Below are 15821 nucleotides of genomic sequence, written 5' to 3' on the forward strand. Positions count from 1 at the left end.
CTGGGAATTCTTCTAAGGTCTCTCTATTTATTTTCAAAGATGCAGTCTGTTCCCAGTAAAGATTAGTTAATAGCCTAATGTCTTTTCCATGCATGCCTATTTTTGAAAGGATTTCAATTAATTGTTCATGTTGGACATTGTCGAATGCCTTTTTGTAATCTATAAAGCAGAGGTACACATCTTTTTCTAGATATCTTTCTATGATTGTTCTGACGTTGAAAATACCTTCTCTTGTACCTACATTTTCTTTGAAACCACTTTGTGTATCATTTATTTCTATGTTTATTTTTCTTTTATTTCTTTCTAGAATAACGTATAGGAGGACTTTTGATACTTGACTGATGAGGCTGATTGTCCCGAACTCTTCACATCTTGTAGCTTTTGTTTTTTTTGGGGGGAATTGGAACGAAAATTGAGTGATTAATATCTTTGGGTAGAAATCCAGTCTCGTATATTTTATTGCATCATTTTGTTAGAAATGTCAGTCCTCCTTCATCGAGAGCCTTCGACCATTCTGCCAAGATGTTATCTATTCCTGCAGCTTTATGTGGTTTTAGTTTTCTGCTTCATAGAGTAAAATGGATGGTCCTTCTAAATCAGGCTGTTCAGGAATATCATTTCTTTGTTGTTCATATAATTTCCTTGTGTATTCAATCCATCTTTCCATGATTTCTTTTTTATCCATTAGAATATGGTCTCTTGAATCTCTAATGACACTTGCATGGTTTGCTGTATTTGTTCTGCTTGTCATTTCTCTGATCTTTTCATTCATTTCTCTGCTTCTGTGTTTTCTATATCTATACATTTATATTTAACCCATTCCTCTTTTGCTTTCCTGCATTCTTTTTTTATTTCTTTATTCATGCTTTTATATTCAGATTTGTTCTTTAACTTTTTTCTTTGTTCCATCAATGTCAGTATTTTTTCATTCATCCAAGGTTTATTCCTTTTCCTTTTTAATTGTTGGAGTGTATTTTTGGCTGCTTCATTGATGCTATTCTTGAATGTTTACCAGTTCATGTTAATTTCATCAATTGGTGTTCTATTTTCTGTGTGAGTTGTGGTGTCAGACTTGTTAAGGGATTTTGTGAATTCTTTTATAAAGCAGTCTTTAACTTCTTGATTGTTAAGTGAGTCTGAATTATAAGTTTCTCTTATGAATGGCTGACTTGGTATCTTAAGTTTTATTTTGATTTTTGCAATCACTGGGTTGTGGTCCGATCCTATGTCTGCTCCAGGATATGTTTTTGTTTGTGTTATTGCATTTCAGAATCTTTTACTTATTATTATATAGTCAATTTGGTTTCTATAGATGTCCCCAGGGCTTTTCCAGGTATATAGTCTTCTGGGAGGATGTTTAAACAGTGTGTTGGAAATTATTAGGTCATTGGTTTCACAGAATTTAATTAATTTTTCACCTCTTTCATTTCTGATTCCAAGCCCTTGGTTTCCCATGCAAAATGAGATTTTTTCTTAGCCCACTTTTGCATTTAGGTCGCCCATCATTATAATAACATCATCTGACTTACCACTGGAGATTGCAGTTTGGATGTCTTCATAAAATTGTTCCAACTCTTCATCTGGGTGATCTTGGGTGATGCATATGCTTGGATAATATACAGGTTGAATGGTTGTGCAGTTATTTTGGCTGTTATGATTCTGTCATTTATGGGCCAATATCCCTAGAGATTTTGTAATTCTATTACTTAGGACAAGTGCTACTCCATTAAGGTGTAAGTCACTGCCAGAGTAGATTATAGTGTGATTTTTTCTTATTATTATGCGTGTATCTGTCCACTGATACCTGCAATATCGGCATTCATCACTTCTACCTGGAGTAGGTTATCTAATTTGCCTGCCTCGTAGAGCGTTCTGATGTTCCATGTTACTATTTTCAAGAGATTGCTCCTGGTTTTCAGACAAGGGACATCTCAGAATATCCTCCTTACTTGGGATAAAATATCAAAATTATGGTAAAAATTTAAAAAAAAATTAAATATGAAAAAATATTGTTTATTATCGATAAAATTATACAGCTTAGTATAATTCAAAATTACTTAAAAATAAAATCCATTCCTTTAATTGTAATTAAAGGAATGGATTTACAATTTTTGGACATTACAATTAAATCCTTTAATTGTAATGTCCAAATATTTAAAGAGATAGAGTAAACACGATGAGCATTACGAACACTCTACTACGTGCAAACTGCATATAAACAACAGTGGAACTGTGCAACAGACAGTGCCGCATTACGCTAATAGCTAGCGTCCTTCACCCTCCTAAGTACTACAAGATGGGTTTTATTATTTTTTATATAAAATAAGAGAATTGTGTAGGATTGTTGATGATAAATATTACAAGCAAATATAAATAAATTAATAAATATATTTATATATCGAGAAAAAAATGGGGGTGCTGCAGTTCTGCAATGCTATGCACGAGCTGCCCCTGCTTAGAGGCTTAAAGTAAAGATTTGCTGGAGAACTTGAAAGAACTTATGTTGTGGGCTGAATGTGTGCAATCCAAATTCTTCATACCGATTTTATTTTTTGTGGTTCCCACCCACAAAAGATTATTAGCAACCTGTAGTATATTTGTACCATGGGTTGGCTAAGATTTTTTTTTTTCCATTTTTTATCAATTTTATATATTTTTTGTAAATTTTTATTTATTTTTACATAGTCCTGAAACCCTGTTCTAGAGACCAAACAGGGAACTTTTAGCTTTACAACCTTTCATGAGTGGGAGTCACATAAAAAAAATAATAAAATAAAAAATATATATATACTGTGTGTGTGTGTGTGCGCGCACACACACACACATTCAGTCTTCCAATAGTGGAAGATGCATTCCACTATTGGAAGACTGAAGTGATTTGAAAAAGTTCTGAGTTTGGTCTTAAGAGCAAGATTTCAGGGTTATGTAAAACATAAATAAAAAATAAAAATTAAAATTATCCCATCCATACTACCACCATCTAATTTAAAATTGCTAACATTTCTTTCAATTTTATCTGCAATCTTAATATTTAATGCGTTCTCAACTAAAATACTCTTAGCCTACTCGAGTATTACATCGAACATGGATGTTAATTACCCTTCCTTCCTTCAAACTCCTCCCTATGTCGAGTATATCTGCTGGTCTACTCAACAACAAGTGCCCTAATATTTGTATTACACAAGAATAATATCCAAAATCTTAACCAATTTTCCTTCTCAAATATTCCATTTTACGAAAAATTTATGATTTACTTCCATTAAAAAAGGAGATTTTTATGCCACCATTATTGTTTAGATTAGGATGGTTGATGAGAATTTTACAGGCTTACTTGAATTTGCATTCATATCGGGTTTTTGTGTGAGGTAAGGAACAGGTACCTTTCCAAACAAATTGGTGTAGGGTGTGAAGAGCATGATCTGAGATGCCTACTTTACCAAAATTATTAAATTTAACCTGTCATTTTTATGGATTGGAATTGTGCATCACCAATATAAGATATTGGTGTTTCACCAATATAAGATAACTTGCAGGTACAATGCAAGTTATCTTATGATAACCTTCATACCCCAAGGTGGGCAAGGGGGGAAGGATTTGGAGGAGTTGAATATGTTTTTTAATTTTATAGATGGTTTAAAAGTAGCATTAAGATTGTGATAGTGTAGAATTCTATTTATTTTATCTGATAACCCTTTAATTTATGGGATAGCTATAGTTTTACTGTAATCTATGTTATTTGCATTTTTTTGTGAAATTTTATGAAGTATTTTTTGATGGTATTTTTGCTATAGCTATTGTTTATAAATGTTTTGCTGATAATTTACTCTAATAGACAACACGCTCTAATGAACAAGAGCTTCTTCATTAGAGCAAATTGTTATAGCTCTGTTTTTGAGGGTTAATGACTCCAAGTTTTTGTGAAGGGTGGTGGTAAGAGTTAGTGTGTGTATATTGGCCAGTATGTGTAGGCTTATGGTAGACAGTGAAGGAAAGACTGTCTGAGTGATGATGTGTGACCAGTGTATTCAGAAAAGGAAGTGACTTTTGATTTTCAAATTTAGTAGTAAATTGTATGTGCCCATGTTGTTTGTTCAGGTGGCTGAGGAAGATGTTTAAAGTTTGGTAGTTGTGTGGCCAGATAACGGAAACATGGATATATTTAAGCCAAACTGTAGGTTTTAAAGTAAAGGTATGTAGAGCACATTCCTCAAAATCTTCCATATAAAAATTAGCAACTAGGGAGATAGTAGTGAGCTGATGGCTCTTCCTTCTTTTTTGTAGGAGAAATTATCACATGCAGTGCCAGAATGTAATACATGTGCAAAGAGAGAGCTGTATTATTGGATAGAAATTTGTTCCATAAAAGAAGAATTGTGTCACTGACCTGATTGAGACATTGATAAAAAGGGCAGAAGCATCAAAACTGACTAATAAATCATCTTTGCCAAGCATTATATTTTAATTTTGTTTATGAAGTGTTGTGTTTTCTTTATATAGTGGGAGGAATGACCTACCAATTCCTTGAGTGTTGATGCTAATTTCTTGGCTAGGTAATAATTTGGACTACTACTATACCTTCAATTATCAGCCAGAGTGAAATGTTATGTTTGCGAACTTTGGGGTTCACAAAGAAGGTTGTTTGTTTGGAAAACAGAGATGATATCTGCTCAGTCAACTAAGCTAGCAGTTGTGATTAATGTTGCAGTTATATTATTTGAAACATGTGACATAGTCTGAAGTGCACCAACCTACTGATATAAAATAATTTCATATTTATTTCATTAAAATAAGAGGGATGCAATGGTAATCTAATATTGGGGAGAAAGACAGCCAACAATGGCTAAAAATCACTACAAGAAACTTATCTACACAAAGAGATAAACTCATCAAAAGTCAACCACCATCCCTCCATAACGTAACATTTTACAAACATTACTGAACAGAATAAAAATAAGAACTTGCTCTGATAATATGCTATGATCCCCCCCTTAGCTCACTTATGTATGCAGCATTTTCTAAACCAGTAGTTACAATCTCTATAATATCTAGAAGCTCTTCAATGGACTTGACGACAACAACAACACAAACTCAGCAGATCAATGTAATATTAATGTCCCCATTTGAAGCACTGGTAGAAAAATGTGGCTAAGTTCTAAAGAAACTCAAAGTTGTACAAAAACATAAGATTATATTGTACATATCCCATTTAATACTGACGATGCATTTCCGGAAACAAGAGTGCTAACTGAATCAGTGCCTGTGCCAAGTCAGTAATGCTGGCCTGCTTAACTGAGTGGTTGGTTGGCATGCCTGTTTCCCAACCAACATAGCTGTAGGTTCAAATCTCTCTCTCTGTAGACCTGAATGTTTGTAACTGTCTTTAAGTGGGAGATAAATTCATTGCCAAGTATGAAACACTGTTTCACTTATTTATTTATTTTATTTTTTGTGGTTCCCACCTACAAAAGGTTATTAGCAACCTGTAGTATATTTGTACCATGGGTGGGCTAAGAATTTTTTTTTCCCCATTTTTTATCAATTTTATATATTTTTTGTAAATTTTTATTTATTTTTACATAGTCCTGAAACCCTGCTTTAGAGACCAAACATAGAACTTTTAGCTTTACAACTTTTCATGAGTGGGAGTCACATAAAAAAAAAAATATATATATATATATATATATATATACACACACACACACTGTGTGTGTGTGTGCACACGCATGCCATAGTCCCAGTGAAGATGCATTCCACTATTGGAAGACTGAAGTGATTTGAAAAAGTTCTGAGTTTGGTCTCAAGAGCAAGATTTCAGGGTTATGTAAAACATAAATAAAAATTAAAATTATCCCATCCATGCTACCACCATCTAATTTAAAATTGCTAGCATTTCTTTCAATTTCATCTGCAATTGCTTCTTCAATCTTAATATTTAATGCGTTCTCAACTAAAATACTCCTAGCCTACTCAAGAGTATTACATCAATCATGGATGTTAATTACCCTTCCTTCAAACTCCTCCCTATGTCGAGTATATCTGCTGGTCTACTCAACAAGTGCCCTAATATTTGTATTACACAAGAATAATATCCAAAATCTTAACCAATTTTCCTTCTCAAATATTCCATTTTACAAAAAATTTATGAATTTACTTCCGGTAAGAATAAAAGCACTTCCTCCTTTATTAGGCTTCTTCCCAAAATGACTGATTAATTCACTCACCAATGATTTTCCTACCATTAATTTTCTCCATCTTACTCAATCTTTACATTTAATTTACTGTTGATTATCATATATTCAACTTCTAAAAAATTCCCCCTCAACTAAAATTATTCCCAATGAAATACCATATCATAATTTTATCCTCTCTGTCATTTTTTGCATAGGATTACCTCTAGCTCTAATAGTTCTAAGACTATAAGTTATTTAAACTATTTGTCTTCAAAGCAAACAAATGTAGTTGTCTTAACTTATCCCTTCAAATTTGTAATTTAACATTTAACTATGAACTTAAGTTAAAATCAAGATTTTCTGTTTTCTAGATTTACAATCTAGCACTTTACAAAGTTATCTTAACCGCGATGACTCTATTTGGCCAAAAGGTTGCAGGTTTGAATCCCACCATGGGCATGATGTTTGTGAAAATACTAGAGGTGGTGGTTGGCGTTGGTGTAGTTGTGGTTCGTTGTCCCTTAACTATATTCCATGCATTACTAAGTACATGTACATAACTCTCTGTGTACCACCACCACCACCCCTAGATCTCTAACTTCATCTATTTCCTAGAGTACAGTTTTATCAGTGTGGAATACAGTTTCATCGATGTGGTACACAGCTTGTAATATATTTATTTCAAAATGCATAACTACATATTTATTCCACAATTTGATAATTTCACCATACCTGAAATTTATGATCATGAGTTCTCTGTGGAACATCAGTTCCATGACCTATGGGCTCACTCCTGAAACAGTTCCAAAAATGATCCCATTTGATGAGAACCCATTTGTAAAGGCAAATTATTACATTCACTGCTTTGTGAGAATAAAACTTTGCTCCTACTGTTATTTTGACTGTGAACAAACTTAACTCTCATGGATGCCCCCACGTTCTCTCCCCACATTCCATATAATGAAAAATTTCATCAGTCGATATCCTATAACATCCATTCAAAAGTTTGTAGACCTCTATCATATCACCCCTCTTTCTCCTGTTAACCAGCATCTGCAATCCACATGCTCTCAATCTGTCCTCATAATTTAAATCCCATAATCTGAATATAATTTTTGTAACTCTTCTTTGTTCCCTTTCCACAGCTTTTCTTTATACCCTTGGAACCTGGGAGACCAAATCTGTGCACAGTAATCCAGGTGTGATCTTATTGAGGCCTTATAAAGAGACAAAATGACTTCCTTACATGTCAAGATTTGCTTCGACAAATTGCAATTATCCTCTGAATTGTATTTGCAACTTTTGATATGTAACCTTTGAAACTTCAAATTCCTGTCCACCATTATGCCAAGATCTCTAACCTCATCGTTTCTTGTAGCATAACCCCACTAATATAATATGCTGCTGGAAATCTCATCTTGCCAAAGTACATAACTTTACACTTACTAACATTAAACTGACAGCCATTTTTGTTTGCCCAAATTTCCAGCTTATTCAAATCATTTTGTAAGTGCTGGATATCAACAGCATCCCTGATTGCCTTGCCTATCTTCAAACAATTGCACATCTCCTGTTAGACCCTTCCTAATGTTATTAATGTATAGATTGAAGAACAATGGCCCAAGGACTGAACACTGAGGTGCACCACTGGTCACCTTAAATCTGGCAGATTCACACCCACCATATATATATATATATATATATATATATATATACATATCACTTTTTGATATCTGTCTGTCAACCACTGATCCAAGTCAAGAGTTTATATTCCAATCTCATATTCTTGAGTTTATGCAACAGCCTTTCCTGGCATCCTATCAGATGCCTTAGCAAAATCCAACATTATCATAGTGTACATCACCGAGCATTGGAGTGACCATGTGTCATCTGTAGATGCCCAGTGAACATAGACAGAGAGATCATAATGTATCCTTTCCTTTTATCCAACTTGGCTGTAATATTGTTACGGCCGAGTTGGATAAAGTTGGAAAATATGAGCAAATTGCTAAAACATGACCTTCCTTTAGTAAACCCATGCTGCTCCTTGCAGAGTATAGCTTGTTTGTTTACTCATTTCTATATGCGAGTTCTTACCAACTTCTCTAAAATCTTCACTACCACATCAGAGATACTGATAGGTCAGTAGCTAGACACATCAGTTTTGGCACCACCTTTGTAGAATGGAACTTATCACACATTCCTGTCATTCCTGAGCTGAGACTCAAGTTATACAAACATGTTAAAGGAATAGCAAATTCTGCTGAACATTCCTTTAGCAAACGTGCTGATATTCCATCTGTCCCTATTGACAAATTCTTATCCAGATTATGCAACAACTCTTTAGCCTGATTTTCATGTGGCTTTAACTCTTCATACAATGTAGCAGTAGCATTATGCATACACCTGTTGATATATGTTATATCAACATATAGCAACAGGTGGTTGATATATCTTAGCAAAGTGAGCTCTCATTAATTGAACAATCTCATTAGTTTCTGACACTAGAGTACCATCTGCATTCATTGAAGTTATTCTTCCACATTCATTCTTTCTTTTGCTTGTGGAATAACAATAAAATTCTTTTGGATTGGCTTTAGCTTGCATAGCCAGTTTCTTTTCATACTCCAATTTAGCTTTCTGCACAATACTTTTCTGGCCTGAGCTTTATATATGTCTTAACTCATTTCACTCTTATTCTCATGATATTCTTTCCACATCATCTTCTTCATGTGGATTTCTTGCTTATTAAGTTGTACATCCATTTTGCTACCAACTTATTTATTCTTCAAACACTAGGGATACATTCAGATACTACCTCATTTAAACACTTTTTCAAAGATTCCCATGCATTGTTGACATTTTTCCTATTCAGTAACCAATACCATGGGACCAAAAAAAAAAAATAGTATTCTCCTGTGTTGATAGATATGGCATATTAAAAGCCCTGTATAACCTTGGTCTCATAGGGCACCTTTTTTGTTTTTATTAAAACTTTCTGTACAGCCGAGTGTTCTAAGTCCAAGTGAGAATCACATTATCCTGGTCATATCATCAAGAAGAAGCCTTGGGAAACACCTTGATAGCAAAAGTGTGACACTCTTTTGCTATCAGAGCTAATTTGGTCACTGAAAAGCTTTCTTCCACAGTAGGCAATGCTCTATATGTTGATGACTTCACAATTTACTGTCACTCTTATAATTTGAGGGTAATTGAATGACAACTTCAACAGACAATCAATCATGTGCTCTTAGGAATGGCTTCAGGTGTTCAGCAGAAAAAAAAAAGTGTCTGTGTACACTTCTGCTGAAAATGCACTCTTAATCCAGAATCTGAGTTATTCTGTAGCAATAGTAGCAAAGTTCTTAGGATTCATTTTTGATATAAAGCTTAAATTCCTTGCACACATTTATCAACTAACTACAGTCTTAAGTGTACGATTTTTCAAGACAGAGTAGCTTGGAATGGTTTGATCCTGTACATCATCAGGATATCCAACAACTTGTTGCAACAAAGTTTGCTGTAAATTTATTCAATTGGCTCCCCCCCCCCCCCATACCAGCCTTGCTCATTCTGTTGTCTATTTCCAAATTTAATTTGCCATCTTTGCTAAAAACTGTGCCTAAATAACTGAAATGTTTTACTTGTTTTATAGGTTTTCCATTCAGAATGTAGTGAAGATTTCTCTGTTCTGCTGATTTTCATAGTTTGATCTTTTTTAACTGACTTTCATGCTAAATTTGTTACAGCTATTATGCAATTTAGTTAGAGAATACTGAAGACTTGCACCAGATTTGTTCAGTACATCATCGTCATCATCTGCATAAAACTAAGAACTAATTTTGATATCGCTCCGATTTTAATAACAGGTTTAATTCCACTTTCTTTCATGACTGACCTATATAGATGATGAATAAGAGTGGAGAAATGTGCATCCTTCTCTTACCCCTGATTTTACATGGAACCATTTATCTGTATTTAATTCAGTTCTAACTGCTGACTTGTAGTTTAAATATAGCCGATGTATTGCTCCATATAATGTTCCATTTACTTCATATAATTGTAGTGTTTTGAAAAGCTTTTCTCTGTGCATCTTGTCATATAAATTATGTCATACACACACACACACACATATTGCTTGGAAAGAGTCACACATTTTTAGCCAGTATAAATTGGAGGAATATAATACTCCCAAATTAGTGAAACTGTGTCTGAGTGAAATGGCTGTGAGAAAGGAACAGATGGAGTTTGAAAGAGGCATTGTGATAGGATGTCATGTTGCAAGCCTATCTCTTTGGCAAATTGTTAACAAATTGGGCCATCCCAGGTCAACAGTTAGTGATACCATAAGAATGGCCCAATTTGTCAACTGCTCAAGGAGTCAGCAGCAAGTGCTACCTGTAGTGGACGACCAACCACACTCACTGAATGTGACCATAGGATGCTATGAAGGACAGTATGTAAAAACCTCCATTCATTGGCTGACATGTTGAATGCAAAGTTCTGGGCATTGACTGGAACATGAATGTACACCAAAACATTCAGAACCGAGACTTATAGCATATGTTTCCATGGTAGGACTGCAATATGCAAGCCCACATTACCCGAACCAACATGCAGCGTCATCTTCAGTGGGTCAAAGAGCATGTACAGTAGGATGTGGAAACTTGGAAAGCTGTGTTATGGAGCAACGAATCATGCTACATCCTCTAATTAATAACTATTATATTACTAAAATATTATAGAATATACTAAAATATTTATTATAATAACTTTAATTAATACTTTCCTATATTTCGGCAACTTTACATTGCCATTATTAGGGATCACAAAAACAAAGATATTTGCATGCAACCACTAACACTGTGCATATGATGCTGATGAAAGGCAACCAAGGTCGTGCATATTTATAATTTATTTATTATAATCTAGTGAGCTAGATTGGTTGGTCTCGGCATTGGGCTGAAAATCTGAGGTTGAATTCTTCCCATATTTGTTGAGGTTTGAAAAGTTTCTCAGGGATGAGGTAGATTTGAGGAGAGAAATTTTCCAAACCTCAACAAACTGGGGTGCATGAGACCTGTCCCAAATTTCTTCCTACTTTGTGGCATTTCTACACTGTCCGTTGTCTCTTTCAGCAAGATGCATTGTGTCATAAGGCTGCTGCTGTAGCTTCATGGTTTGTGGACATAAATGTCACCACTTGAACTGGCCTTCACAGAGCTCTGATCTCAACCCTATTGAACATCTGTGAGATGAACTGGAGCATCAGGTGAGGTCAAAGGACATGCACCCCCACAACAATCTAGAACTTCATTACATGCCTACAGGAAGAAGGTCCAAAATTCCCATTGATTACCATCGTATGCTTGTGGAAAGTATGTCCCATAGGATTGCTGCAGTCATCGCAGCGGAAGGAGATCCCACATCTTATTATGGTGGGTACCATGGCTGTTTGGTCTTCACACTATAGTGTCCATTGACTCCTTTCTAATCAGTGTATATGTGACAGAATATATGAAAAATGTATATATACATATATAAATATGGTGCTAAGTTAAGAACTGAAATTTTCTGTCCTTAGATTCTAATAGAAAAATATGTATAAACTATTTATTTGATGCTTTAATGAGCAGAATGAGATAACATTATTCTTAATAAATAAATGTATGTGACTGGTCCAGTCCATCAGCTGTTTGGTTGCATATTTTAAAAGCAGAATTTGAATCATTCTTATATTAATAGATAATGAATATTATATATTTTTACAAAAATGAATAGAAATTTATTTTCTTTTCAGTCTCCAAGATAAATTTTTCATTCATGCCCAAGATGAAAAAGCACAGGCATTGAGCTCTCTTTCTGAAACATTTTTACAGTATTTTATGCAAGAAGAGCAATATGTGGTAAATAATGATTTTCTATAACTGATAATTTTGGTAGTTGTCAATTTTTATTTTCATTATTAAAAGCATGTTGCTTTGTAATTTTTGCATAATTTGTACAGGCTATAAGAATAACTTTTCATTTTGATTATAGGGGGATGACTGATGGACAGACACCAGAGAGTAGTATATAGTGGAGTGGAGTCTAGGTGAATGATAGTGACTAGTGGAGTACCTCAGGGTTTGGTATTAGGGCCACTATTTAATTTGTATATCAATGACGTAGGGAAAGATTTAAGAGGGAATATTCAGTTGTTTGCTGATGATGCAGAGATGGGGAGAGCAATAGTTGATGCAGGATGATTTAAATAAATTGGCATTGTGGGCAAAGGATAATGATTATCAATTTAATGTTGAAAAATGTGAGGTTATGCACTTCAGGTTGAAAAGGTTGCATATGGTGTATCATATTGATGGTATTGGTTTTCCAAGAAATTGAGGCTAGGGACTTGGGGATAATGGTGGACAAAGAGTTAAAGTTCAGAGTGCATATTGCAAAAGTTGGTAAAATAACTCAAGGTTTTTTTTATATGAAAAACATACAAGTAAAAATAGAGAAGTTATTATCCCTCTTTATAAGGCTATGATTCGGCCATATCTTGACTACCGCACATAAATTTGGTCAGCTGGGTTTCTTGGGGACCAGCAAATGGTAGAGAGAATTCAGAGATGAATGACCAAGATGGTGACAGGTCTGTGGAATACTCCCTATGAGGATAGGTTGAAGGTTTGTGAGTTACAAAGTTTAGTTGATAGGTGGAAAAAGGGGAGGGACATGATGGAAAGTTTTAAACTGTTAAGGGGGTTTTATAAAACTGATGCAAGCGATCTTTTTCAATATATGACAAATAGTCAGAGAACTAGGGGCCAGCTGTGGAAGTTGTGTAAGAGTGTGGTTAGTAAAGGGTGTGCAGACCAGATTTTTTGCATGGAGATTGGTGAGTGAGTGGAATGGATTACCAGAATTGGTTGTGAGTTCCCTGATGGTGATTGATTCAAGGAGAGGTATTATGGTTGATTTTGGTCTCCTGCGATTATTCTCCACACTCCATGGAGATGTCGTAAATTAATAATAATAATGTTTAAAATGATTTAGAAAGGAAGGGTCATTAATGCACCATTTTCTTGATTATACAAACAAGAAATTTACAGCGAATAAAATTTTGGACACTTTTGACTTAAAAATTTTTGATCAGCAATATGATTAATGTAATACTAATAACACTAAGATTGTATCATAACAATACTTGTTGGTTTTAACCGTTGAGCTGGTGTTAGGGTAATGTTAATAACATTTATCTGTAGAAAGAAATAATGTAGATCTATGATTGCTACCTCTACAAAACATCACAGGCAGTATTTTTCTTTTCTATAAGTAAACATCATTCAAAATGAAATATTTTATATGAACTATGAATATAATGAATGGATCTGTTTTAGTTGTATTTTTTATTTATCTCTTTTATTTGCAGAAAGAAACAGCTTATTCGGTTCTGTCTCTTTTGATACTCTTGTGCAACTCTCCAACAAATACAGATTATAATGCAGAAGTCCAAGATGATGAATGTAAGCCTCTTTATTCTTATTATGTGATGATTATAGCTAATTGTGTGGAAAAAAAAGGGGGAAATAAATAAATATATATATATATATATTTGATATGTATGAAATAATTTACATTTCAGCATTAATTATTCTTTCACATTCTTATAACTTAATTATTCTTATAACTTGATATATGTCTATATGTTCCAGATTTTAAAATGTTTTAATTTATAACAGTCTTCTTCACATGTTTTTTGGTAATAAATTGTGTGCAACTGATATATATATATATATATATATTATACACTATCTGCCAATAATCATCCTGACACCCTGTTATTTGAAGTTATGGAATATTCCAGGTTTGTTAATAACATAAAAACCAGTGTACAGATAGTAGGAAGCAGTATTTCATTGTAGCAGTTGAATACAGGTGGTATGGCAACATGACATGAACTCTGTGACTTTTGAGAGAGGTGTCATCGTGGGCTGTCACATTGGTGGCATTTCCATATGTGCCATTGCTGCTCAACTGGAGCATCCAAAATCAAAGGTTGGTGATGTGATCAACAAATGGACATGTTCTGGCATCATCATCATCAAATTCCTGCCATGTATCCTCAAGGGGTGTACAGGATATGACAGTACTACATGAAAAAATTACATTATTACTAACTTCCTATCTACAATTTTCCTCCAAATCAGTCTGTTACTTGTCAAGACTCCAACATTATCAGATCTTATATTTCTATCGTCTAAGGCACTTTGTACTGTATCAATCCACCTATATCTTGGTCTTCCTCTGGGTCGTTTTCCTGCCAACCTGGCAGAGAACACTTGTTTTGCTAATCTTTCCTCTCCCATTCTATTTAAGTGACCATACCACTTGAGATTAGCTCTGCTAACGCATTCCTGGATGCTGACAATGTCAAGTTCTTTCCTAATATCCTCATTTTTAATATGATATTGCCATTGATGCCATCTGTTCACACCTCTAATCTTTCTCAGGACTCTCATATCTGCGGTCTCTAGTCTTTGGTCAAGTGTTTTACTTCTGACCCAGCTCTCAGATCCATAAGTTAAAACTGGTTTGAACATTGTCTTGTATACAGCTAATTTAGTGTTCCGACTAATTTCTTTCTTATTCCATATGAATTTATTCAGTTGACTTCCCACCATACCAGCTTTGCTGATTCTGTTGTCTATTTCTATATTTAATTTACCATCTTCAGTAAAAATCGTGCCTAAGTAGCTGAAATGTTTTACTTGTTCCACAGGTTCTCCATTCACAACACAGTTGACATTTTCAATGATTCTGCCTATTTTCATTGTCTTTGTCTTTTTATTGCTGACCTTCATACCATATCTATTACAACAGCTATTCAATTTAGTCAGAGAATCTTGTAGACTTGTAGCGGATTTATTTAGAAGTATAACATCATCCGCATAAAGCAAAGAGCTCTCATTAACATCTCCAATTTTGATATCAGGTTTAATACCACATTCCTTCATAATGTGATCCATATAGATAATGAATAACAGAGGGGATAATGTACATCCTTGTCTCACACCAGATTTAACATTAAACCATCTTCCTGTACTTCCTTCAATTCTAACTGCAGACTTACAACTCAAATAAAGACTAAGTATTGCTTGATATAATGCCCCATTGACACCATATAACTGCAGCATATTGAACAGCTTCTCTCTTGGCACCTTGTCATATGCCTTTTCTAAATCGACAAAACTTAAATACAGATCTTTGTTGTATTCCCATGCTTTCTCGACTATTTGTCGTAAAGTGAAGATCTGATCCTGACAGCCTCTATTTGGCCTGAATCCAGCTTGTTCTTCACCAAGCTTTTCTTCCACAATTCTTCTCAACCATTTCTCAAGTATACTTGCATAGATCTTGCCAGGAACACTCAGTAGGGAAATACCTCTGTAATTCTCACATGCAGTTTTATTTCCCTTTTTATATATGGGTACTATGAGAGCTCTACTCCAATCATCGGGAATTCGTCCCTCTGTCCAGGCTTTCTGAACTATGCAGTGCAGCCACTGTAAGACTTTTATACTACCATACTTCAGCATTTCTGGTCGAATATCATCTACTCCTGCTGCCTTTCCACATTTCAAGCCTTTGATGGCTTTTTCTACT

General features: G+C 34.5%; 1 protein-coding gene across 3 annotated transcripts in view; it reads left to right on the forward strand.

The window, feature by feature from the left end:
• Positions 1 to 15821, forward strand: part of LOC150098799 (gamma-tubulin complex component 5-like) — a 304536-nt gene that overhangs the window by 27064 nt on the left and 261651 nt on the right. For all 3 annotated transcript variants that reach the window (XM_090405102.1, XM_090405103.1, XM_090405104.1), the window contains exons 3-4: positions 11971 to 12076; positions 13588 to 13681. In XM_090405102.1, coding sequence (XP_090261228.1) covers positions 11971 to 12076; positions 13588 to 13681 — 200 coding nt within the window. The remainder of the gene's footprint in view (positions 1 to 11970; positions 12077 to 13587; positions 13682 to 15821) is intronic.

The sequence above is a fragment of the Typopeltis vanoorti genome, chromosome 15, assembly GCF_054136105.1.
Source record: "Typopeltis vanoorti isolate ZY-2024b chromosome 15, IOZ_Tvanoo_1.0, whole genome shotgun sequence".
In the NCBI taxonomy this organism is placed as follows: domain Eukaryota; kingdom Metazoa; phylum Arthropoda; class Arachnida; order Uropygi; family Thelyphonidae; genus Typopeltis; species Typopeltis vanoorti.